This window comes from Talpa europaea (genome assembly GCF_964194135.1).
Source record: "Talpa europaea genome assembly, chromosome: 1".
Taxonomy (NCBI): Eukaryota; Metazoa; Chordata; class Mammalia; order Eulipotyphla; family Talpidae; genus Talpa; species Talpa europaea.
This window is the reverse complement of record NC_140073.1, coordinates 100,323,955-100,339,635: the sequence shown is the minus strand read 5'-3', so window position 1 is coordinate 100,339,635 and position 15,681 is coordinate 100,323,955. Positions and strand designations below refer to the sequence as shown.

Below are 15,681 nucleotides of genomic sequence, written 5' to 3'. Positions count from 1 at the left end.
ATTTGGCACCTTTCCCAGTTACTGTTGTCACCAGATAGCTCAATGATTGGTAAATAAGTTTAGTTTCAAATTCTAGATGAAAAAAAATTTATGACAAGCCATAGTAGTCATAACAAGTGTAATCAATAGAAAATATCTACCAAGAGTCACTGTTGTTTCTAAGTCATTTCTTTTTTTTTTAAAGTGGTAGTTTTGACTTTTTTTTTTAAGATTTAATCATTTATTTATTTATTTATTTATTTATACAATCACTGGGTACAGTCAGAAGCGCGGGAGGGTGAGAGAATTCACCAGAGCCAGAGCGGGGAGCAGAGCAGGCAGAAGGACTGAAGTACACTGCTGAGGGGAGCAGCGGGCGGCAGGAGAGGTCTGCATGCCATGTGGGACCCTCCTCCGGTGGCCGGGGAGCAGTCGGGGATCAAACCGGCGTTGCAGAGGCTGCGGGCAGCTTCACAACCCAGCGCTCAACCGCTGCGCCACCGGGGAGGCCCATGTTTCTAAGTCATTTCTAACCCATTTTCTCTGCCAGGACTCTGGGCTAGTGAAGAGTGTTCAGTTTCGATGCCTAGCATCTGTAAGCGAAAGAAATTTTGGGTCATAGAGAAAAAGAAGACTACACCAAAACAACATGGAACATGTCCCAAAGGATGGCTGTATTTTAACTATAAGGTAAACTTGTCTCCCAAAATTTGCCTTTGTTTGTCTTCTGTAGATGTGAGTTTTAGAAAGTAATCAAAAAAGTGGGTATGATTTTATGAATCACATTTTGTCTGTGGGACCTAGAGATGTTTTTATCACAACTTTCAAGCGATTGAAGAAGTCTCTTGAAATAAAAAGCTTTTGTCAGAAGCAGCCTGGATACCACCCTTTATCTGTATATTCATTTTTTACTATTGACAGTCATTCATTATGCTGTTTGTTTCATGAGGTATGAATTGTGTGTATATATGTGTGTGTGTTTATACACATTGTGTATTCAGATGCAGTTCTCAAATAAGTTGTCAGTTCCCTCTAACCCAGACTCTAAATTCTCCTTCTTTTGAGTTTTTCTTCCTTGGGGCCAGCTGAGTTCTGTCTGCCTTGTGAGTTCACCAAATAATAACTTAGCTCAGTCAATATCATCTTGAGCCTCATAAAGCTGGTGCTTCCATGCAGAATTGAATTTTTTTTTTTTAAATTGCCAGTGGGGGTATTGTAAACCAGATTTATTATTTCTGATACTGCCCACAATTAAGACCTAGACTTTCACCCCCTACATTTATAATAAAATAACTTTATAGACCTTAGGTAGAAGCAATTAAATGCATACCAAATTAAAAATGTTTAACTCTTCAGTAATTAAAAACCCAAACTGTATCACAATTTCATATGCTAATATGAAGTTGCTTTTTGATTGTGGTCTGCAGATTTTCTATCTTTATACACAGTTTTATTGGCATGGTATTCTCTCCCTTATGATCTTCCTTTCATTGTTAATTTGTGAAATGGGGGCATTTGAATTTTATATGTATTTATTAAACACTCAATACATTTGTGGTACTCATTTTTTAAATAGTGATAAAGTTCACATAATATAGAATTTTCACTCCATCATTTTTGAGTGTATAACTCAGTGATGTTAGTTTATACATATTCATTGTTGTGCAATGAATACACATACTTTTTTTCATTTTGCAAAACTAAAACTCTAAACCCATTAAGCAACAATCCCTCCTCCCGTCTCTTGGGCACCACAGTTCAATTATCTGTCTCTTATTAACTACTTCAAATACCACATTTAAGTGGAATCACACAGTATTTTTCTTTTTGTGATTGCCTTATTTCACTTTACATGTTTTCCATGGTATCGCCTGTATTAGAACTTAATCCTTTGCATGGCTTGACAACATCCCACTATTAGTTTATACATTTTGTTTATCCATTCATCTGTTGATGGACTTGGACTGCTTCTAGTTTTTTGTTATTGTCATTAAAGCTGCAATGAACATTGGCATACAAGTATTTGTTGAGTCCTTGTTTTCAGTCTTTTTGTTGTTGTTGTTAGTATGTAACTAGAAGAGGAATTGCCATATCATAGGAATATTACGTGTTTAACTCTTGGAGTTAAAAATGGTGGTTGGACCATATTATTGGCAGTGATTACTAGTAGTCCCGCCACATCCTTGATAACACTTGTTATCTGTATTTTTTGTGATTGCCATCCCAGTACATGTATAGTGTCATCTCATTGTGGTTTTGATTTAATTCCCCTAGTGGCTAATGATGCTGAGGAACTTTTCTTGAACTTATTGGCCATTTATAAATCATCTTTGGAAAATGTCTGTTCAAGTCCTTTGTCCATTTTTTAATTGAGCTGTTTGCCTTTTGTTGTTGAGTTGTAGGAATTATTATATAGTCTAGATATTAAACCCTGCTAGATATATATTTTGCAGATGTTTTCCCCCATTCTGTAGTTTGTCTTTTCATGTTTTTAATAGTGTCCTTTGATGCACAAAAGATTTTAATGTTAATAAAGTCAAATTCATCTATTTTTTGTCTTTTGTTGCTTATGTGTTTGATGTTATATCTAAGAATATGCTGTCAATTCAAGGTCATGAAAATTTGCCATTTATGTCTTCTCCTAAATCCTTTATGATTTTAGCTCTTCCATATAGGTCTTAGTTCATTTTTTAGTTAATTCTTATATATGATAGTTTTTCAACTGTTTGAACAACTGCATCTTGCAGTGGTCTGCAAGGAACAGGCACAAAGGAATGTCTATCTAATCTCAAAATCACATTCTTAATATAGTAACCACAAAGCATGAACACAACTGTTGCAGTTACTAATCATAATTTCTCCCATTCACAAAAAGAAGACAGTTTAAGGAAATTAATGGCAAGTCAAATTCTTGGCACTAGAGAAAAAAATATTGAAAACTCACAATGGTCCTTGGCTGTTGTCTTCCTCCCAAATGTTTTTATACACACAACTTAGCTCTATTCCATGTTCCCTCCTGTGTAACATAAGGAGTATGTACACACATAGGTATGGTAGCAGTGATGGGGAGTAGACCCACGGCAAAAACCAAGTGAATGCTTCCTTTGAAAGAAATGGAAAAGGTCATGAGTAAAGCACAGATACAGTCATCATGAGAGGAGAAGGCTTTCTAAAGCTGTAGAGCAGAATTAAAACACCCTCATTTAGCTCAATAATTTGTTTTCTCAATTTTCATTGATAAATAACAGTAGATTGGTCTTCAACCCTCTTTAAATATTTAGACTCACCAGAATAATTTTCTAAAAATTCAAGAGGCAGGTGACATCCTAAAGACTCTGTCAATTGATCTGCATGAGATCCAGGCTTTTTTTTTTTATTATTCTAATGTGCAGCCCATATTTACACAGCAACAAAACAGGCACACAGCTAAGTCTCTGAATCATTCAGAAGATTTGATTACTAAGAATTTGATCACAACAGGCCTCACAGAAAGTGACCTTTTACAAAGTAAACTTTCAGGACTACATGTGAGTCCTCACCCACAGAGCCTCCCCCTGCAGCAAGTATGACTAAAATCCCACAATTGGAGTCTCTCTCTCTTTTTGCCTTAATACTTCATTTTTTTCCAACAGGAAATATTTCTGAGATAGCTTCATCTGCCATCCACACCTTGGAACAAGTGGGTTTATCAGATTATTAGAAAGGTTGGTAATAGGAGGAATGACAGCTAAAAGGACTACCGAGTGTAGTAAGAATGGTTCTGATTAACAAAAAAGCTACAGAAGGAAAATTGGGAGAAGGCAATGACAGCTTACTCATGACACAGTTCTGAATGTGCTTCAAAATATAATGTCCATTAAATTTTTCTTCTTATTTGTCAATTTCCTAGGACTAATTTTTACTGGCTATTGCTAGATTAAAAATCCTAGTTGGTTGACTAACAGTTTTTTAAACTGATTGTTTTCTCTGTTTCGATGATGTAAAAAGTTATAATCAGGGATATCTCCAGATAAAGTGTGTTATCTAAGATAGCTTATCTAAGTGTTATCTAAGTGTCACAGCAGAACTGTAGAGGAAAAAAGTCTCAATGGGGTGTGTGTGTGTGTGTGTTAGATTGTGCTTCTACTTATGATTTTTATTCAAGGACTGAATTGACTGCCAATAACTTCTTTGTACATCTAGTTTGTGATTAGCCAGTATTTGATTTCCTGCATAAGGTAGTTTTTCCTTAAAAACTAGTCTCTCCTCTTTAAAATTTCTAAAGCCAAATCATCAGGATTTTTATTAATTTAACTATGTTGGATATGGAAAAGTCAATGATGAGAGAAAACAAGCACAATACCTTTCATTTGGCACTTACACACTAGAGGGGGAACTAACATTTTAAATCAATCAGAAAAATAACTCTTAATTTACAACTGTGACAGATGTGATAAAGGCGAGTCACACAATTCTATCAAAGTATACAACAGTAGGACGTGACAGTGGTGGTTGAAGGACAGGAAGCATTAAAAGTAAGGGGACAAATGTGTTAAGATTCTGTGAGTGAAAAGGAGTGTGATATATTGAAGAAACTACAAGAATCATAGAGAACTACTAAGGATTTGATGTGGGGACTAAAATGAAAAAAAAACAGGCAAGAGTGAGACTATGTTAGAGTTTCTGGCTTCTATCCAAAAAGCAATAGAAAATGCCTGATGTGTTTTAACTAAAGAGGGAGGTTAACAGGATTTGGTTTGAATATAATCACTCAGGCTATAGTGGAAATGCTAGAATGGAGTAAGGTAAGGGTGATATAGCTAAGAGCAATTAGTGAGATGCAAACAATAGTCCAGATAAAATTAGTAGTAATTTTGGCTAAGAAGGTGGTGACAGAGACTGTGGGCAGGGCAATGGGGGGAATTGTGCAGAAACTCTAAAAAGCAGATTATTCAAATGGTAAGATCGAAGGAGTGATGCAGTGGGGAGATGAGGACGACTACCAGGTTTCAGGCTTAAACAAATACAGGACTGACTATGCCCTTAGATGTCAGTAAGAACACTGGGAAAGGACCAAGTTTGGGGGATTGGAGGGGAAAGTCACGAATTTCATTTTCAAATTTTGAGCTGTAAATGACTTAGAGACAAAAAATAATGTTATATTCAAAACTCATTTGGAATACAGTAAGATATTAACTCACAATAATAATCAGAGATCCATTAAACTTGATCACATTTTGCAAATTAGTAAGTAAATAAGCAGTTTAAAATTAAGGATGCTGCATTTCATCTTGCTGCTTTGCTTTAAGCATTAATGACACCATTTCAAAGTGTGTTAGTAAACATGTTATATTTGTAGGAACAATGGGAGGCTATACTCCCACAGTGAAGCCAGTAAATCTTGGTGAGGCAAACGTTGTGGGGAGGGGTACATGTGTGTGTTTTCTGGAGAGATTTATTGAGCAAACTGAGCTAGTTTCTTTGGTGTTTATGAATGGGTCATTAGTGTGACTATCTGAATACAAGGTGAATTCACATTAAATGATAAGGCTTCCTAATAATTAGTATGTGCCACTCTTTGGAATTCATAATTAGAGGAAAGAGCCAAAATGAAAGGAAATAGATAAAGGACAGAATTCATAAAATTAAAATCCTTTAAAGCCAATTCCATTTCTTTGTAAAGCAAACAAGTGTCCAGAAGGCTTAAAATATACTTTCTCTTTTAGTTGGTAACTCAACTTCAGGCTAAATCGGGGTTTCTGGTTTTTATCCTAAGTGGGTAAGTCCTTCAGGGTTTAAATTGAAGAACGACATGACCAGGACTGAGATCTGAAAACTCAGAATCCCTACTCCTGGGGATTATTAACATTTGGGACTAGATCATTGCTGGGGAGGATTGACCTGTGTGTTGTAGGATGTTTAGCAGCATCCCTGGTCTCTACCCACTAGACGTCAATAGGACCCTCACACACTGCTCTAGCTAAAAATATCTCCAGACATTATCAACACATCCCCTGAAGAGCAAATTGGCCCCTTTTGAGAACCACTGGACTAAATCTAAACTGCCTAGGAATGTCATTTGACAACCATTTGAGGGTCTATTGGCTTTTATTTTGTTCAACAAATATTTATTGAGGACTTCTTTGTTGTGAAGTTCCAAGAGAAGCAACACTTGGTCTCTTTGCTTTTTAATGAATTTATGATAGTGAGGGACTGATAGAAATTAATGAAGGATGAGGAAGTATAGCATTCCAAAGCACGAAAGATACTTCTCTCTGATGGGTAAGCTTCCACACTTGTGTAGAATTACATGTAGCTGAGATTACCTTGAGATCTGATCTATCAATGACCAGGGATGTTCAATATTCATTTATGAGAGAATATTCCACATGGAATATCCTCTGCATAAACCTCTCCTGGCTTCTCTCAAACTTAGCCTGCCGTGTATATACTTTCTCTTCTCTTTCTCCATTTCCCCTGACTCTATCCGGCCCTACTGTCGGGGTTTTTGGAGTCTGTGGGTTTGGAGTGCGTGGTCCTTGGGTTCACTCTGGGAAAGGTTTCACCAGAGCTCCCGTTTCAGCGACACCCGGCGAGTTTCCCAGGCAAGTTTCTCCATGAGACAGAGACATTAGCTATATTTAAAGGGCAGATTTATTAGGGAAGGGATAAAACAGTTAAAGACACTTACATAGACACAAGCAGGCAGGAAAAGCTGCCCCAGAAGGGACAGGTTTGCTAAGAGAGGCCTGTATGGTTGCAGGAGGGCGGCCTTGACAGGTCATGGGTGTTGTGCCCAAGGTTAGCAGACTCGGGGAGCATAGCCTCCAAGAACCCAAAGACAGCTGATGCAAACACAAAAGGGAGTTTATTTCAGACTCGAGTCTGGGTTCACGGCACCTACCAACGCAGTGGCAGATACCGAGAGCCCGGAACAAAGGAAGCAGGGGTCTTTTGATAAGGTTAAATTATGCTGGCAGTTACTCATTGGCTACAAGGATGTGTTCTCCAACTTTGCCAGGCTATCATTCTAAGCTGACTGGCCAGGCCAAGATGCAGCTACAACCTGCAGCTCCAATTACAGCATGTTCGCCCTCATTGGTGACCGGAGAGTAAGGGTGGAGTGAGGGTCGAAATTATCCCTGGAATGCAGTTCCCCAGCAAAACCTAAAATTCTAAAATGGCAGTTACACACAAAATGACAAAGCAATGGCTAAGAATACTTATGCTTGGTTCCACAATGGGCAGGCAGGAAGCTGCTGCCCTGCAGAGGGAGAGAGTTGGTGAAAAGAGGCACCTGCATAGTCACAGGTGAGCAGTGGGAGTGCTGCCCCAGCCCGTGCAGAGACTGAACTGGTATAGTCTTCTGTTTGGGAAGGGCTCACTCCGAGTGAGCTGTCAGTTGGTTGCTAATTTTGGATAACTATGTAGAATTTGAAAGGGCACCTGAGATTCTACAATGGGCTCAATCTCCATATCTATACCTTTGGATGTGCCTTGGATGCCTGCTTGCCTAAGGATACTAGTTTACCCAACTGTGTAGCCTGTGCTGCCTGAGCCTAAGGATCTGGTTTCCGCAGCTGTGTCAATGGCTGTGCTAATCTCTTCTGCCCCCACCTCCTCAAGAGCCAGGTTTCTCGTCTTGTGGTGCGCCTCCATTTCAGATTTTTTTTTTTTTCCTATTGTGGTCCTCCATCACTCCCATGCATTTTGCTGAGCTTTGGGCAAGAACTTTTTTTCTACTTTGTCTGTCTTGCCTAGTAGTTAGTTACCATTCCATTTCTCATCTCACAAGGAGTAAGCTCTGCCCTGCCAAAGACATGATTCTCCCTCTGCCAAATCCCATCGTCTATTTGACACTGTTGGCCAGCCCTGCCCTGTTTTTCCTTCCTAGGTTTCCTTGGTCCTGCCCTGCTTCTTTTCCCACTGGGCTTATTTATTCTTTTCTGACTCTTCCTCATGGGTTTACTAACCACATGGCTGATTCCAAGTACTTAGTGAATTTAAATACCTCATGTGGTTTGATTCCTAGTATTCCTCTCTCACTTAAAGGGAGGAAGTACATTTGTAAATGAAATTGAACTAAGCTGTTAATTACCATCCATAGAGTTTTTTTATTTTTAGATTAAATCTGTCACTATAAATTTTGCAATCTAAACTGGCTCCTTTTTTAGGAGGAATACTATTTTTCAGTAGGCAGAAGATACTGTTCTGATATCCTGCGGGACAAAGCACATTCCAGCTTTGTTTCTGCCTATTGCAAGTGTACACAGACATTGACTCCCCCTCAAAGCTGGTCCTCTTTGTTTTACTTTCACACCTTTGGAGCAGTTGTAAGAAAAAAAGTGCTCATTCTTTGCATTTTCTGGCAAAGAATATTCAAAGTTGATCTTTGGTGTCTGGGAAATTTTAAATTCATTTAGAAAAAAAGCCAGAAATGAACAATTGTTTTTAACATTTTTATAGTGTTTTTTGGTGAAAATACCCAAAGACCCAAGAGAGTGGAAGAACTGGACATCTGCTGGAGATTTCTGTATTGAACAAAAGGGGTCACTGGTTGCCATTGAAAATGAGGTGGAACAAGGTAGAGTATGCAATGATCATTCAGCCAAAAATAGCCATTTATATTCAAGTCTTTAAACTAAAATATGCCCCTAAACTAATATTTCCAATCCAATGTATTAAGCATTGTTGATGGCACATAAACTTTCAATTTATCTAGGGTTTTTAAGTTATGACAACTTTTAATGTTAGTAAATGGCATTGTTCATAAATTCTATGTTTTTGGAGTTTTGTCTCACCAGTAATAGGGAATGAATAAGGACATATTTATGATCTAAATTTCAAGATAGCTAAAAGAATCTGAGATATAGTATATTTTAATTACATGGGATAATTTTTATCCCCCTCTGGATCTACCTGTATATCTTTATTTTATACTCAGGCAATTGTATACTCTGATCAAAATATAGTAGATTATCCTCTTTTTTTTTAGAAAGGTATTGAATGAAAACTGGAAATTGTTGTATTAATAATATGAGGAAATCCCAATCGGCCAGCTAATTTCTGTCAATTTAAACTGAAAAGTGAAAGAGACTGCATTACCTTACAAGGACAAGTAAAAAATTCTTACACTTGATTAGTAATTAAGTTTTGTTATCATTTAAATAAAATCATAGCCATAAACAGAATTTAGTGCTTACCCAAATGGTTCACATGGTATTAAATTTGATTTGATGATATTTTCTTATTTTTCAGCTTTCATTACTATGAATCTTTTTGGCCAGAACACTAATGTGTGGATAGGATTACAAAATGATGATTATGAAAAGTGGCTAAATGGAAAGCCTGTGTTGTATTCTAACTGGTCTCCATTTGATATAATAAATGTAAGTTTTAAGATTTATTTTTTAGAAATCATCTTAGCATGAGATTCTATTTGAGACTGAATTACTAAAGATTTTTTCACTTCCTATATTTTGCAGGCATAATTTTATTAGTCTTTTTTTCAATGTATTCATTTTTAATAATGTTATTTTATATAATTTCCATATGTTCTGTAAGTGTAGTTACTTTACTCATCACAATAATTATTTATTTTTAGTTATGACATAATTTGTGAGGTTTATTGTTACTAAAGAAATAAAGGTGTCTGAATTTTAAAGACTATGTCCTCAATGAGAATGCCAGTGTTATATGTTATCATTTTTCTGAAAACATGTATTCTTTTAAAGATTCCAAGTCATAATGCCACTGAAATTCAAAAACGCATTCCTCTCTGTGCCTTACTCTCCAGTAATCCTAATTTTCATTTCACTGGAAAATGGTATTTTGAAGACTGTGGAAAAGGTTATGGGTTTGTTTGTGAAAAAATGCAGGGTAAGAAATATTGGCTTTTTTATTCTTTTAATTTCCCTGGCCCACTCTTCTCTTCCATATTTGTTTTACACGCTGTATAACTGACAGTTTAAAGCTTAAAGTGCCAAGTGCTTAATTTCTGAGTTTTATGTATATAGATTATCAATTTATCTCCACTATTCCAGTATTATGCCCTTTACACAGGTTCTAAGGACTGCAGAGACCACTTGAGTGGTGACCAAATTTATGTATACATTTTGGTCATATTAAAAGGTTTTACTCCTTTATTTTGGGATTTTGTATCTGTTCAGGCAGGCAATGAAAAAACACATTGAGAAAAACATTGGAATAGAGTCAGGGAAATAAAACAACTTACACTTACTTCTTCATTGGAACCCTTAAAGTGGTATCTATGAGTAAACATGGCATGTAACATGTGTCTGTATCAGAACCCCCAGTGACTTCCTGTGTGAAATATCAAACAGAAGGGAAATGATGAACAATGTAAATGCACTGTAAGTAAACTTTAGTAATAAAAATAAAGCAACCATAGCTAACATCTCATACTTTTACTGAGTGCTAGTCTCCCCTGTACTGTGCCACCTTAGATGATCATGGTTTGTGTCTGGAGCTGTGTGGAACTCACTAATTTGGAATATGAATTCTATTTCATAGTGTTGCATATGTAACATATCAACCCATCCTCAGAAAAGCTGTTTTAGGGAAATGCCATTTCCTTGTTCACAGTGGTCAGGATCTTAACATATGAGTTATAGCAAAAGTATTATGTAAAAGGCAGTCTTGTAGGGAAAGAAAAAATATCAATATATAATACTTGCATGCTTATGAGTACCTTGTGCCATGCCTTGGCTTTATAAACATTATGCCATAAAAGTCTCACAATAATTCTATTAAGTACTTTAAAATCTCCTCATTTTACAGATGAGGAACTTAAGACTTAGACAAAATAAGGGCCTCCCTGGTGGCGCAAGGGGTTAAGCACCACACTATGAAGCAATCCACAGCCTCTGCAGCATGAGTTTGATGCCCACCTGGCCAGGGAGCAACCCACATAGCGCAGCAGACCTCTCCTGACTTGCCTGCTGCTCCCCTCAGCAGTGTACTTTGGTCAATCTACCTGTTCTGTTACCTGCTCTGTCTCTGGTGAATCCTCTCACCCCTCCCCCCACTGCCCCACACCTCTGGCCTGTGCTCCAGTTCTTGTATACATAAATAAATCTTTAAAAAAAAAAAGATTTAGACAAAATAAGTAACACATATAAGGTGAGTTACATGCAATATACAAAAATATAAATTGACTCAACAATTTTACTCTACAACCTTGATATTGACTTTTTCTTGAATGTATTCTCTGACTACTTCATCTCTTTGATATTTTTGGAATGAGCAATGCATATATTCTTTTTGGAGATAGTATAAAGCAGTGGTGGTTGAGAGCATAGACACTGGGTCTCCCACCTCACCTGGGTACCTACCCCACCTCTGTATATAACTGTCAGTCAAGTTTCTTACCCCAAAATGTAACAAACCAGTATACAAAGAGAAATTCCAGCCGCTCTTGGATCAAACAGTTCAGAAACTCTTACCTTGTTTTTGCATTTAAGCTTTTTTAAACTTAGTCTAGTCTAGCATAAAATAGAGAACCAAAAAAAGGGCAAATGAACATATTAAAGAGGAAACTTCTGTGTGTAATGTATAGGCTTGGTTTTCACATGATCATAACTCATGAACACAAAGCACCAGTGATTTCACATAAGAAAATCTCGCCTCTTATCTCTGATAAGAGATATATTAATATTAACTATAAGAAATGTATGTATTTCTTTTTTTTTTGTGTGGGACCCACGCCGGCGGCCGGGGAACGAACCGGCGCTGCGGAGGCTGCAGGCAGCCTCGCAGCCAGTGCTCAACCGCTGCACCACCAGGGGAGGCCCAGAAATGTGTATATTTCTAAGACCTTATTAATTTAATTTTAAAAAACTTTTAGAATTTATACATGTAATTAAACATGATAGCAAATGTCATACAGCCTCTATGTTTAATAAAGTATTATATCTCAAAATAGGCACTTGAAAAGTTATGCTTGCAGTGCTGCATATGACATTATATGTTGATGTCCTCTTAGTAAGTATTAAATTCTGCCCTAGCATTGTGTATCAGGCAGAGTATAGCTAATGGAGTGGTATTTGCATAATGAAATCATGTCATTTCCACCAAAAGTTGGTCAGTTTGCCAAGAGATGGTCAAAATGGAAAATCTTCTAAGAATAGTTCTGAAGGAAGTCAATCGTTAAAATTCTAAAGTATTCTAATTCTTTAGCATCACCTACAATTTCAGGTAGTGTCCTCATTTTGAGATCGTTCTGAGAAGAAAAACTCTGATGTCAACAATGCTATGGACCATAGCAAGGTGTTCAATGCTAAGCTATGCCTCCCTCCTTTGCCATCCAGATGCTACATATGATTCTTGTTCTTTTTCTAGATACTTCTGGATATGGTATAAATACATCTGATATGTATCCAATCCCTAATACCTTGGAATATGGAAACAGGACTTATAAAATAATTAATGCAAATATGACGTGGTATACAGCAATTAAAACCTGCCTGGTACATGGGGCAGAACTGGTCAGCATTACAGATCAGTATCAGCAGTCCTTCCTTACTGTTATCCTCAACCGGCTAGGACATGCTCACTGGATTGGACTGTTCACTGAAGATGTAAGTATCATAAATCCCTTGGAATGTCCTTGCATAATTAAATTTCACTTCTATCTTCTTAGTGATATGCCACTGAAATTAACACAGAAAATAAATTCCCATAAATAATAGCATATGTAACATTTAAGTTATTCGTGTATGTAGTAGCTACTGACCAATCTTAGGAAAAGCCAATGACTACTACATACAAGCAATCACCTAGAGAGCAAATATTATCTTGCCTAATTTCTGGAAATTAATGCCCTTCAAAGATTTGCTGAACATTACTGAATATCCCAGGATACTTTCTCATGTGTGCACTAGAACACATCTTAAATTCAAGCACCTGCATTTGGGTCATTTGTAACATTTAAGGAATCTCCAAGAAAAATGAGTCACACTTCTCACCTAGAACTTTAGTTCCTAATTCACAGCCCCTTAGAATTTAACACCTGTGTTTTCTCCCTCCAGAAATGTGATCTGAAGGCTAAGATTTTTTTTTAGTTTTCCTTTTTAATAAAAGTATTATCCACTCAAAGCAGTGAAAACTAAAACTTGACCTCTAGTTTTACTCCCCAAAGTCATCACTATAAATAGCTTCTTAAGCATCACTTAGAAATTTTCTATATATGCACATGTAATGGATGAATTTGAACACTTTTAAAAATACAAACAAGCTAAAATTAAATATGCTGTCTTTCAGGCTATAAACAATATGATATAAACTTGCCTTTTAATTCAATGTGCCTTGTCCAGCTTTTCATGGCCCATAAAAAGCTAATACATTCCTTGGGACAGTAACCTGTAGAATGGGAGAATATGCTACAATTTATTAAGTCATTCTCCTGTGAATGGACATTCAAGTTCTTCCCAGTCTTTCACAATACAAACAATGCACAGCAAATATCCTTATGCAAGCAGGATAAATTCCCGGAGGTGAAATTACTAAATATGCTTTTAATTTTAAGGGGTAGTGCCATAATGCCCTCCAAAAGTTTGTACCAATTTACATAACAACAGGGTATGTAAAGATCTACTTTTTTTTAAATCCTTGTTAACATGGGGTATAATCAAAATATTATCCTTATCCATCATATGTGTGAAAGAATGATGTTCCATAGTTGTTTATGTTTTCATATTATGTTTTTACTTTATGGAATCAATTTTGCTTTATGGCCTCCAAATTTTGTTTCAGACTTGCAAAGGCTTTCCTCACACCAAGAATATAAAATAGTAGCCAAGTTTTAACACTTCTGTTTTCAAATTTATGTGTGCATCTTTGATCAGTCTGAAATTTATTTTAGTATAAAAAAATGTATTGATTCAACTTCATTTTGATCATTTACTGGCAAATTATGATGCTAGAGGGTCAGGGATTCCCAAAAACTGAAAAAAAGATATTACTCATGGCAGGTCAGGCTGTATTCACAAGCTGTCATAGATGCCCCTTGAAATATAACTCTAGATGTGGAAATATAAGTCTGTAAGTGGAGTGAGGGTGCTCAGATAGCACTGAGTAATACACCAGCCAGCAGTCTTGGCAAAGGAATAATGGCTTACTTTTCCTCCACAGAATGGTATTAATTTCGATTGGTCAGATGGGACCAAATCCTCCTTCACTTTTTGGAAAGAAGATGAGTCACCTTCCCTCGGTGACTGTGTTTTTGCTGACACCAATGGACGTTGGAGCGGCACAAACTGCGAGTCATTTCTGCAAGGAGCAATTTGTCTTGTGCCCACCGGTAGGTTAAATTCCATTCAACACAGGAAATATGTGCTATGCACTTGCAGTGGTGCAAGGTACTGTGCTAAACAGTAGATATGAAGAGTAGTAAGAAGTATCTGTCCTCAGGAAGCCTCTGCTCTGATAGGTGATGTACAATAACTGTTTTATGAGGCAGGGTTAGCAAAGGACATAAGAGAGGTGGTGCTGTGGAAGTCAGTGAGAAAAAAGAATGTATCATATCCACTTAGGGAAAAGTAGAAAACCTTCCTGAAGGACAGGACAGTGGAGACTGGCCTTGAAGAATGGGAGGGATGTAAATGGGCGATGAGGGACCTGGAGGGGAATTCTGAACAGAAAACCAAGAACAAAGACATGGAAAGAACAAAGGACTGGACTAAGGTAAAGCTGGTAATGGTTAAAGGAGGAGTGGGGAATCAGTCGAGAAACTTGGGATCTCAGCAAGCATAGGTCTAACTCTCATGCTTGCCCTCTGAAGCAAATTCCACTGCAAATTTCCCTTGTCGTATTATATTTTGTTGTGTTGTGCTGTGTTGTGTTATGTTGTTATGTTGTTATGTTATGCTATGTGCATTATGTTTTGTGTTATGTTAAATTACATTGTTATGAAACTTTACTGAATATATTATTTTCTCTCAGGTTTTTTTAGCAGGAAGGATTTGCTAAATCTGTAATATTCAGCACTATAGGGAACACATTTTGTACATTTGGAACTGCCTTGTGCCTTCCATTCAGCTGTTAGTATATCTGTGAATCACATACCCCAATTATGCCAAATGTTAAGATTCTAACTGTAACATGAAAGGCAGCCACCTTCACCCAAGTAGCACCCAAACTAAGTTTATGAAGCTATACATTAATATTCCCTGCTATGTTTAGGTAAAGATGATTTCTGTCAGGAATATCAGTTCTAGTTTTGTAATCATTTACATTACACTCACTCTTTCAGAGTAATACCATGAAAATCTCATTACATATTTTTATCTTGATCATTCATATTATGTAATGCAATGTTTATCTCAATAAATGAACCCGTAAGCACTGTGAAATTCATAGCTGATTTTGTTCATAGAAACAAGATCACTTGGACTCCCAGAGATGTGCTCAGAAACATCTGTTCCCTGGATAAAATTCAAAAGTATTTGCTACAGTTTTTCTACAGTGCTAAACAGTACAACTTTTGAGGCTGCTCACGAATTTTGCAAAAAAGAAGGTAATCCTTTTGTGATTGCAAAATGCTTTCAATGTGTTCCTTCTTGACATTTCAGTAAATCATATAGTTTTCTTCATTTGTCTGATTATATAGTGACTTTAGAAGCAACTTTAGAAAAAATAAATACTATTGTGTTTGCTTGTTTGGGAGATAGCTAATATATAAAACTCAATGTCTGGTATAGTATT

The 15,681-nt window shown here is 36.8% G+C and overlaps 1 protein-coding gene across 1 annotated transcript in view; it reads left to right on the top strand.

The window, feature by feature from the left end:
* PLA2R1 (phospholipase A2 receptor 1) overlaps window positions 1-15,681 on the top strand; it is a gene marked incomplete at both ends in the record, with an annotated part of 97,699 nt that overhangs the window by 77,190 nt on the left and 4,828 nt on the right. The window contains 7 exons of the mRNA XM_084255074.1: window positions 530-669; window positions 8,425-8,542; window positions 9,217-9,347; window positions 9,693-9,837; window positions 12,319-12,557; window positions 14,110-14,278; window positions 15,353-15,493. Of these exons, the coding sequence (XP_084111200.1) occupies window positions 530-669; window positions 8,425-8,542; window positions 9,217-9,347; window positions 9,693-9,837; window positions 12,319-12,557; window positions 14,110-14,278; window positions 15,353-15,493 (1,083 nt within the window). The remainder of the gene's footprint in view (window positions 1-529; window positions 670-8,424; window positions 8,543-9,216; window positions 9,348-9,692; window positions 9,838-12,318; window positions 12,558-14,109; window positions 14,279-15,352; window positions 15,494-15,681) is intronic.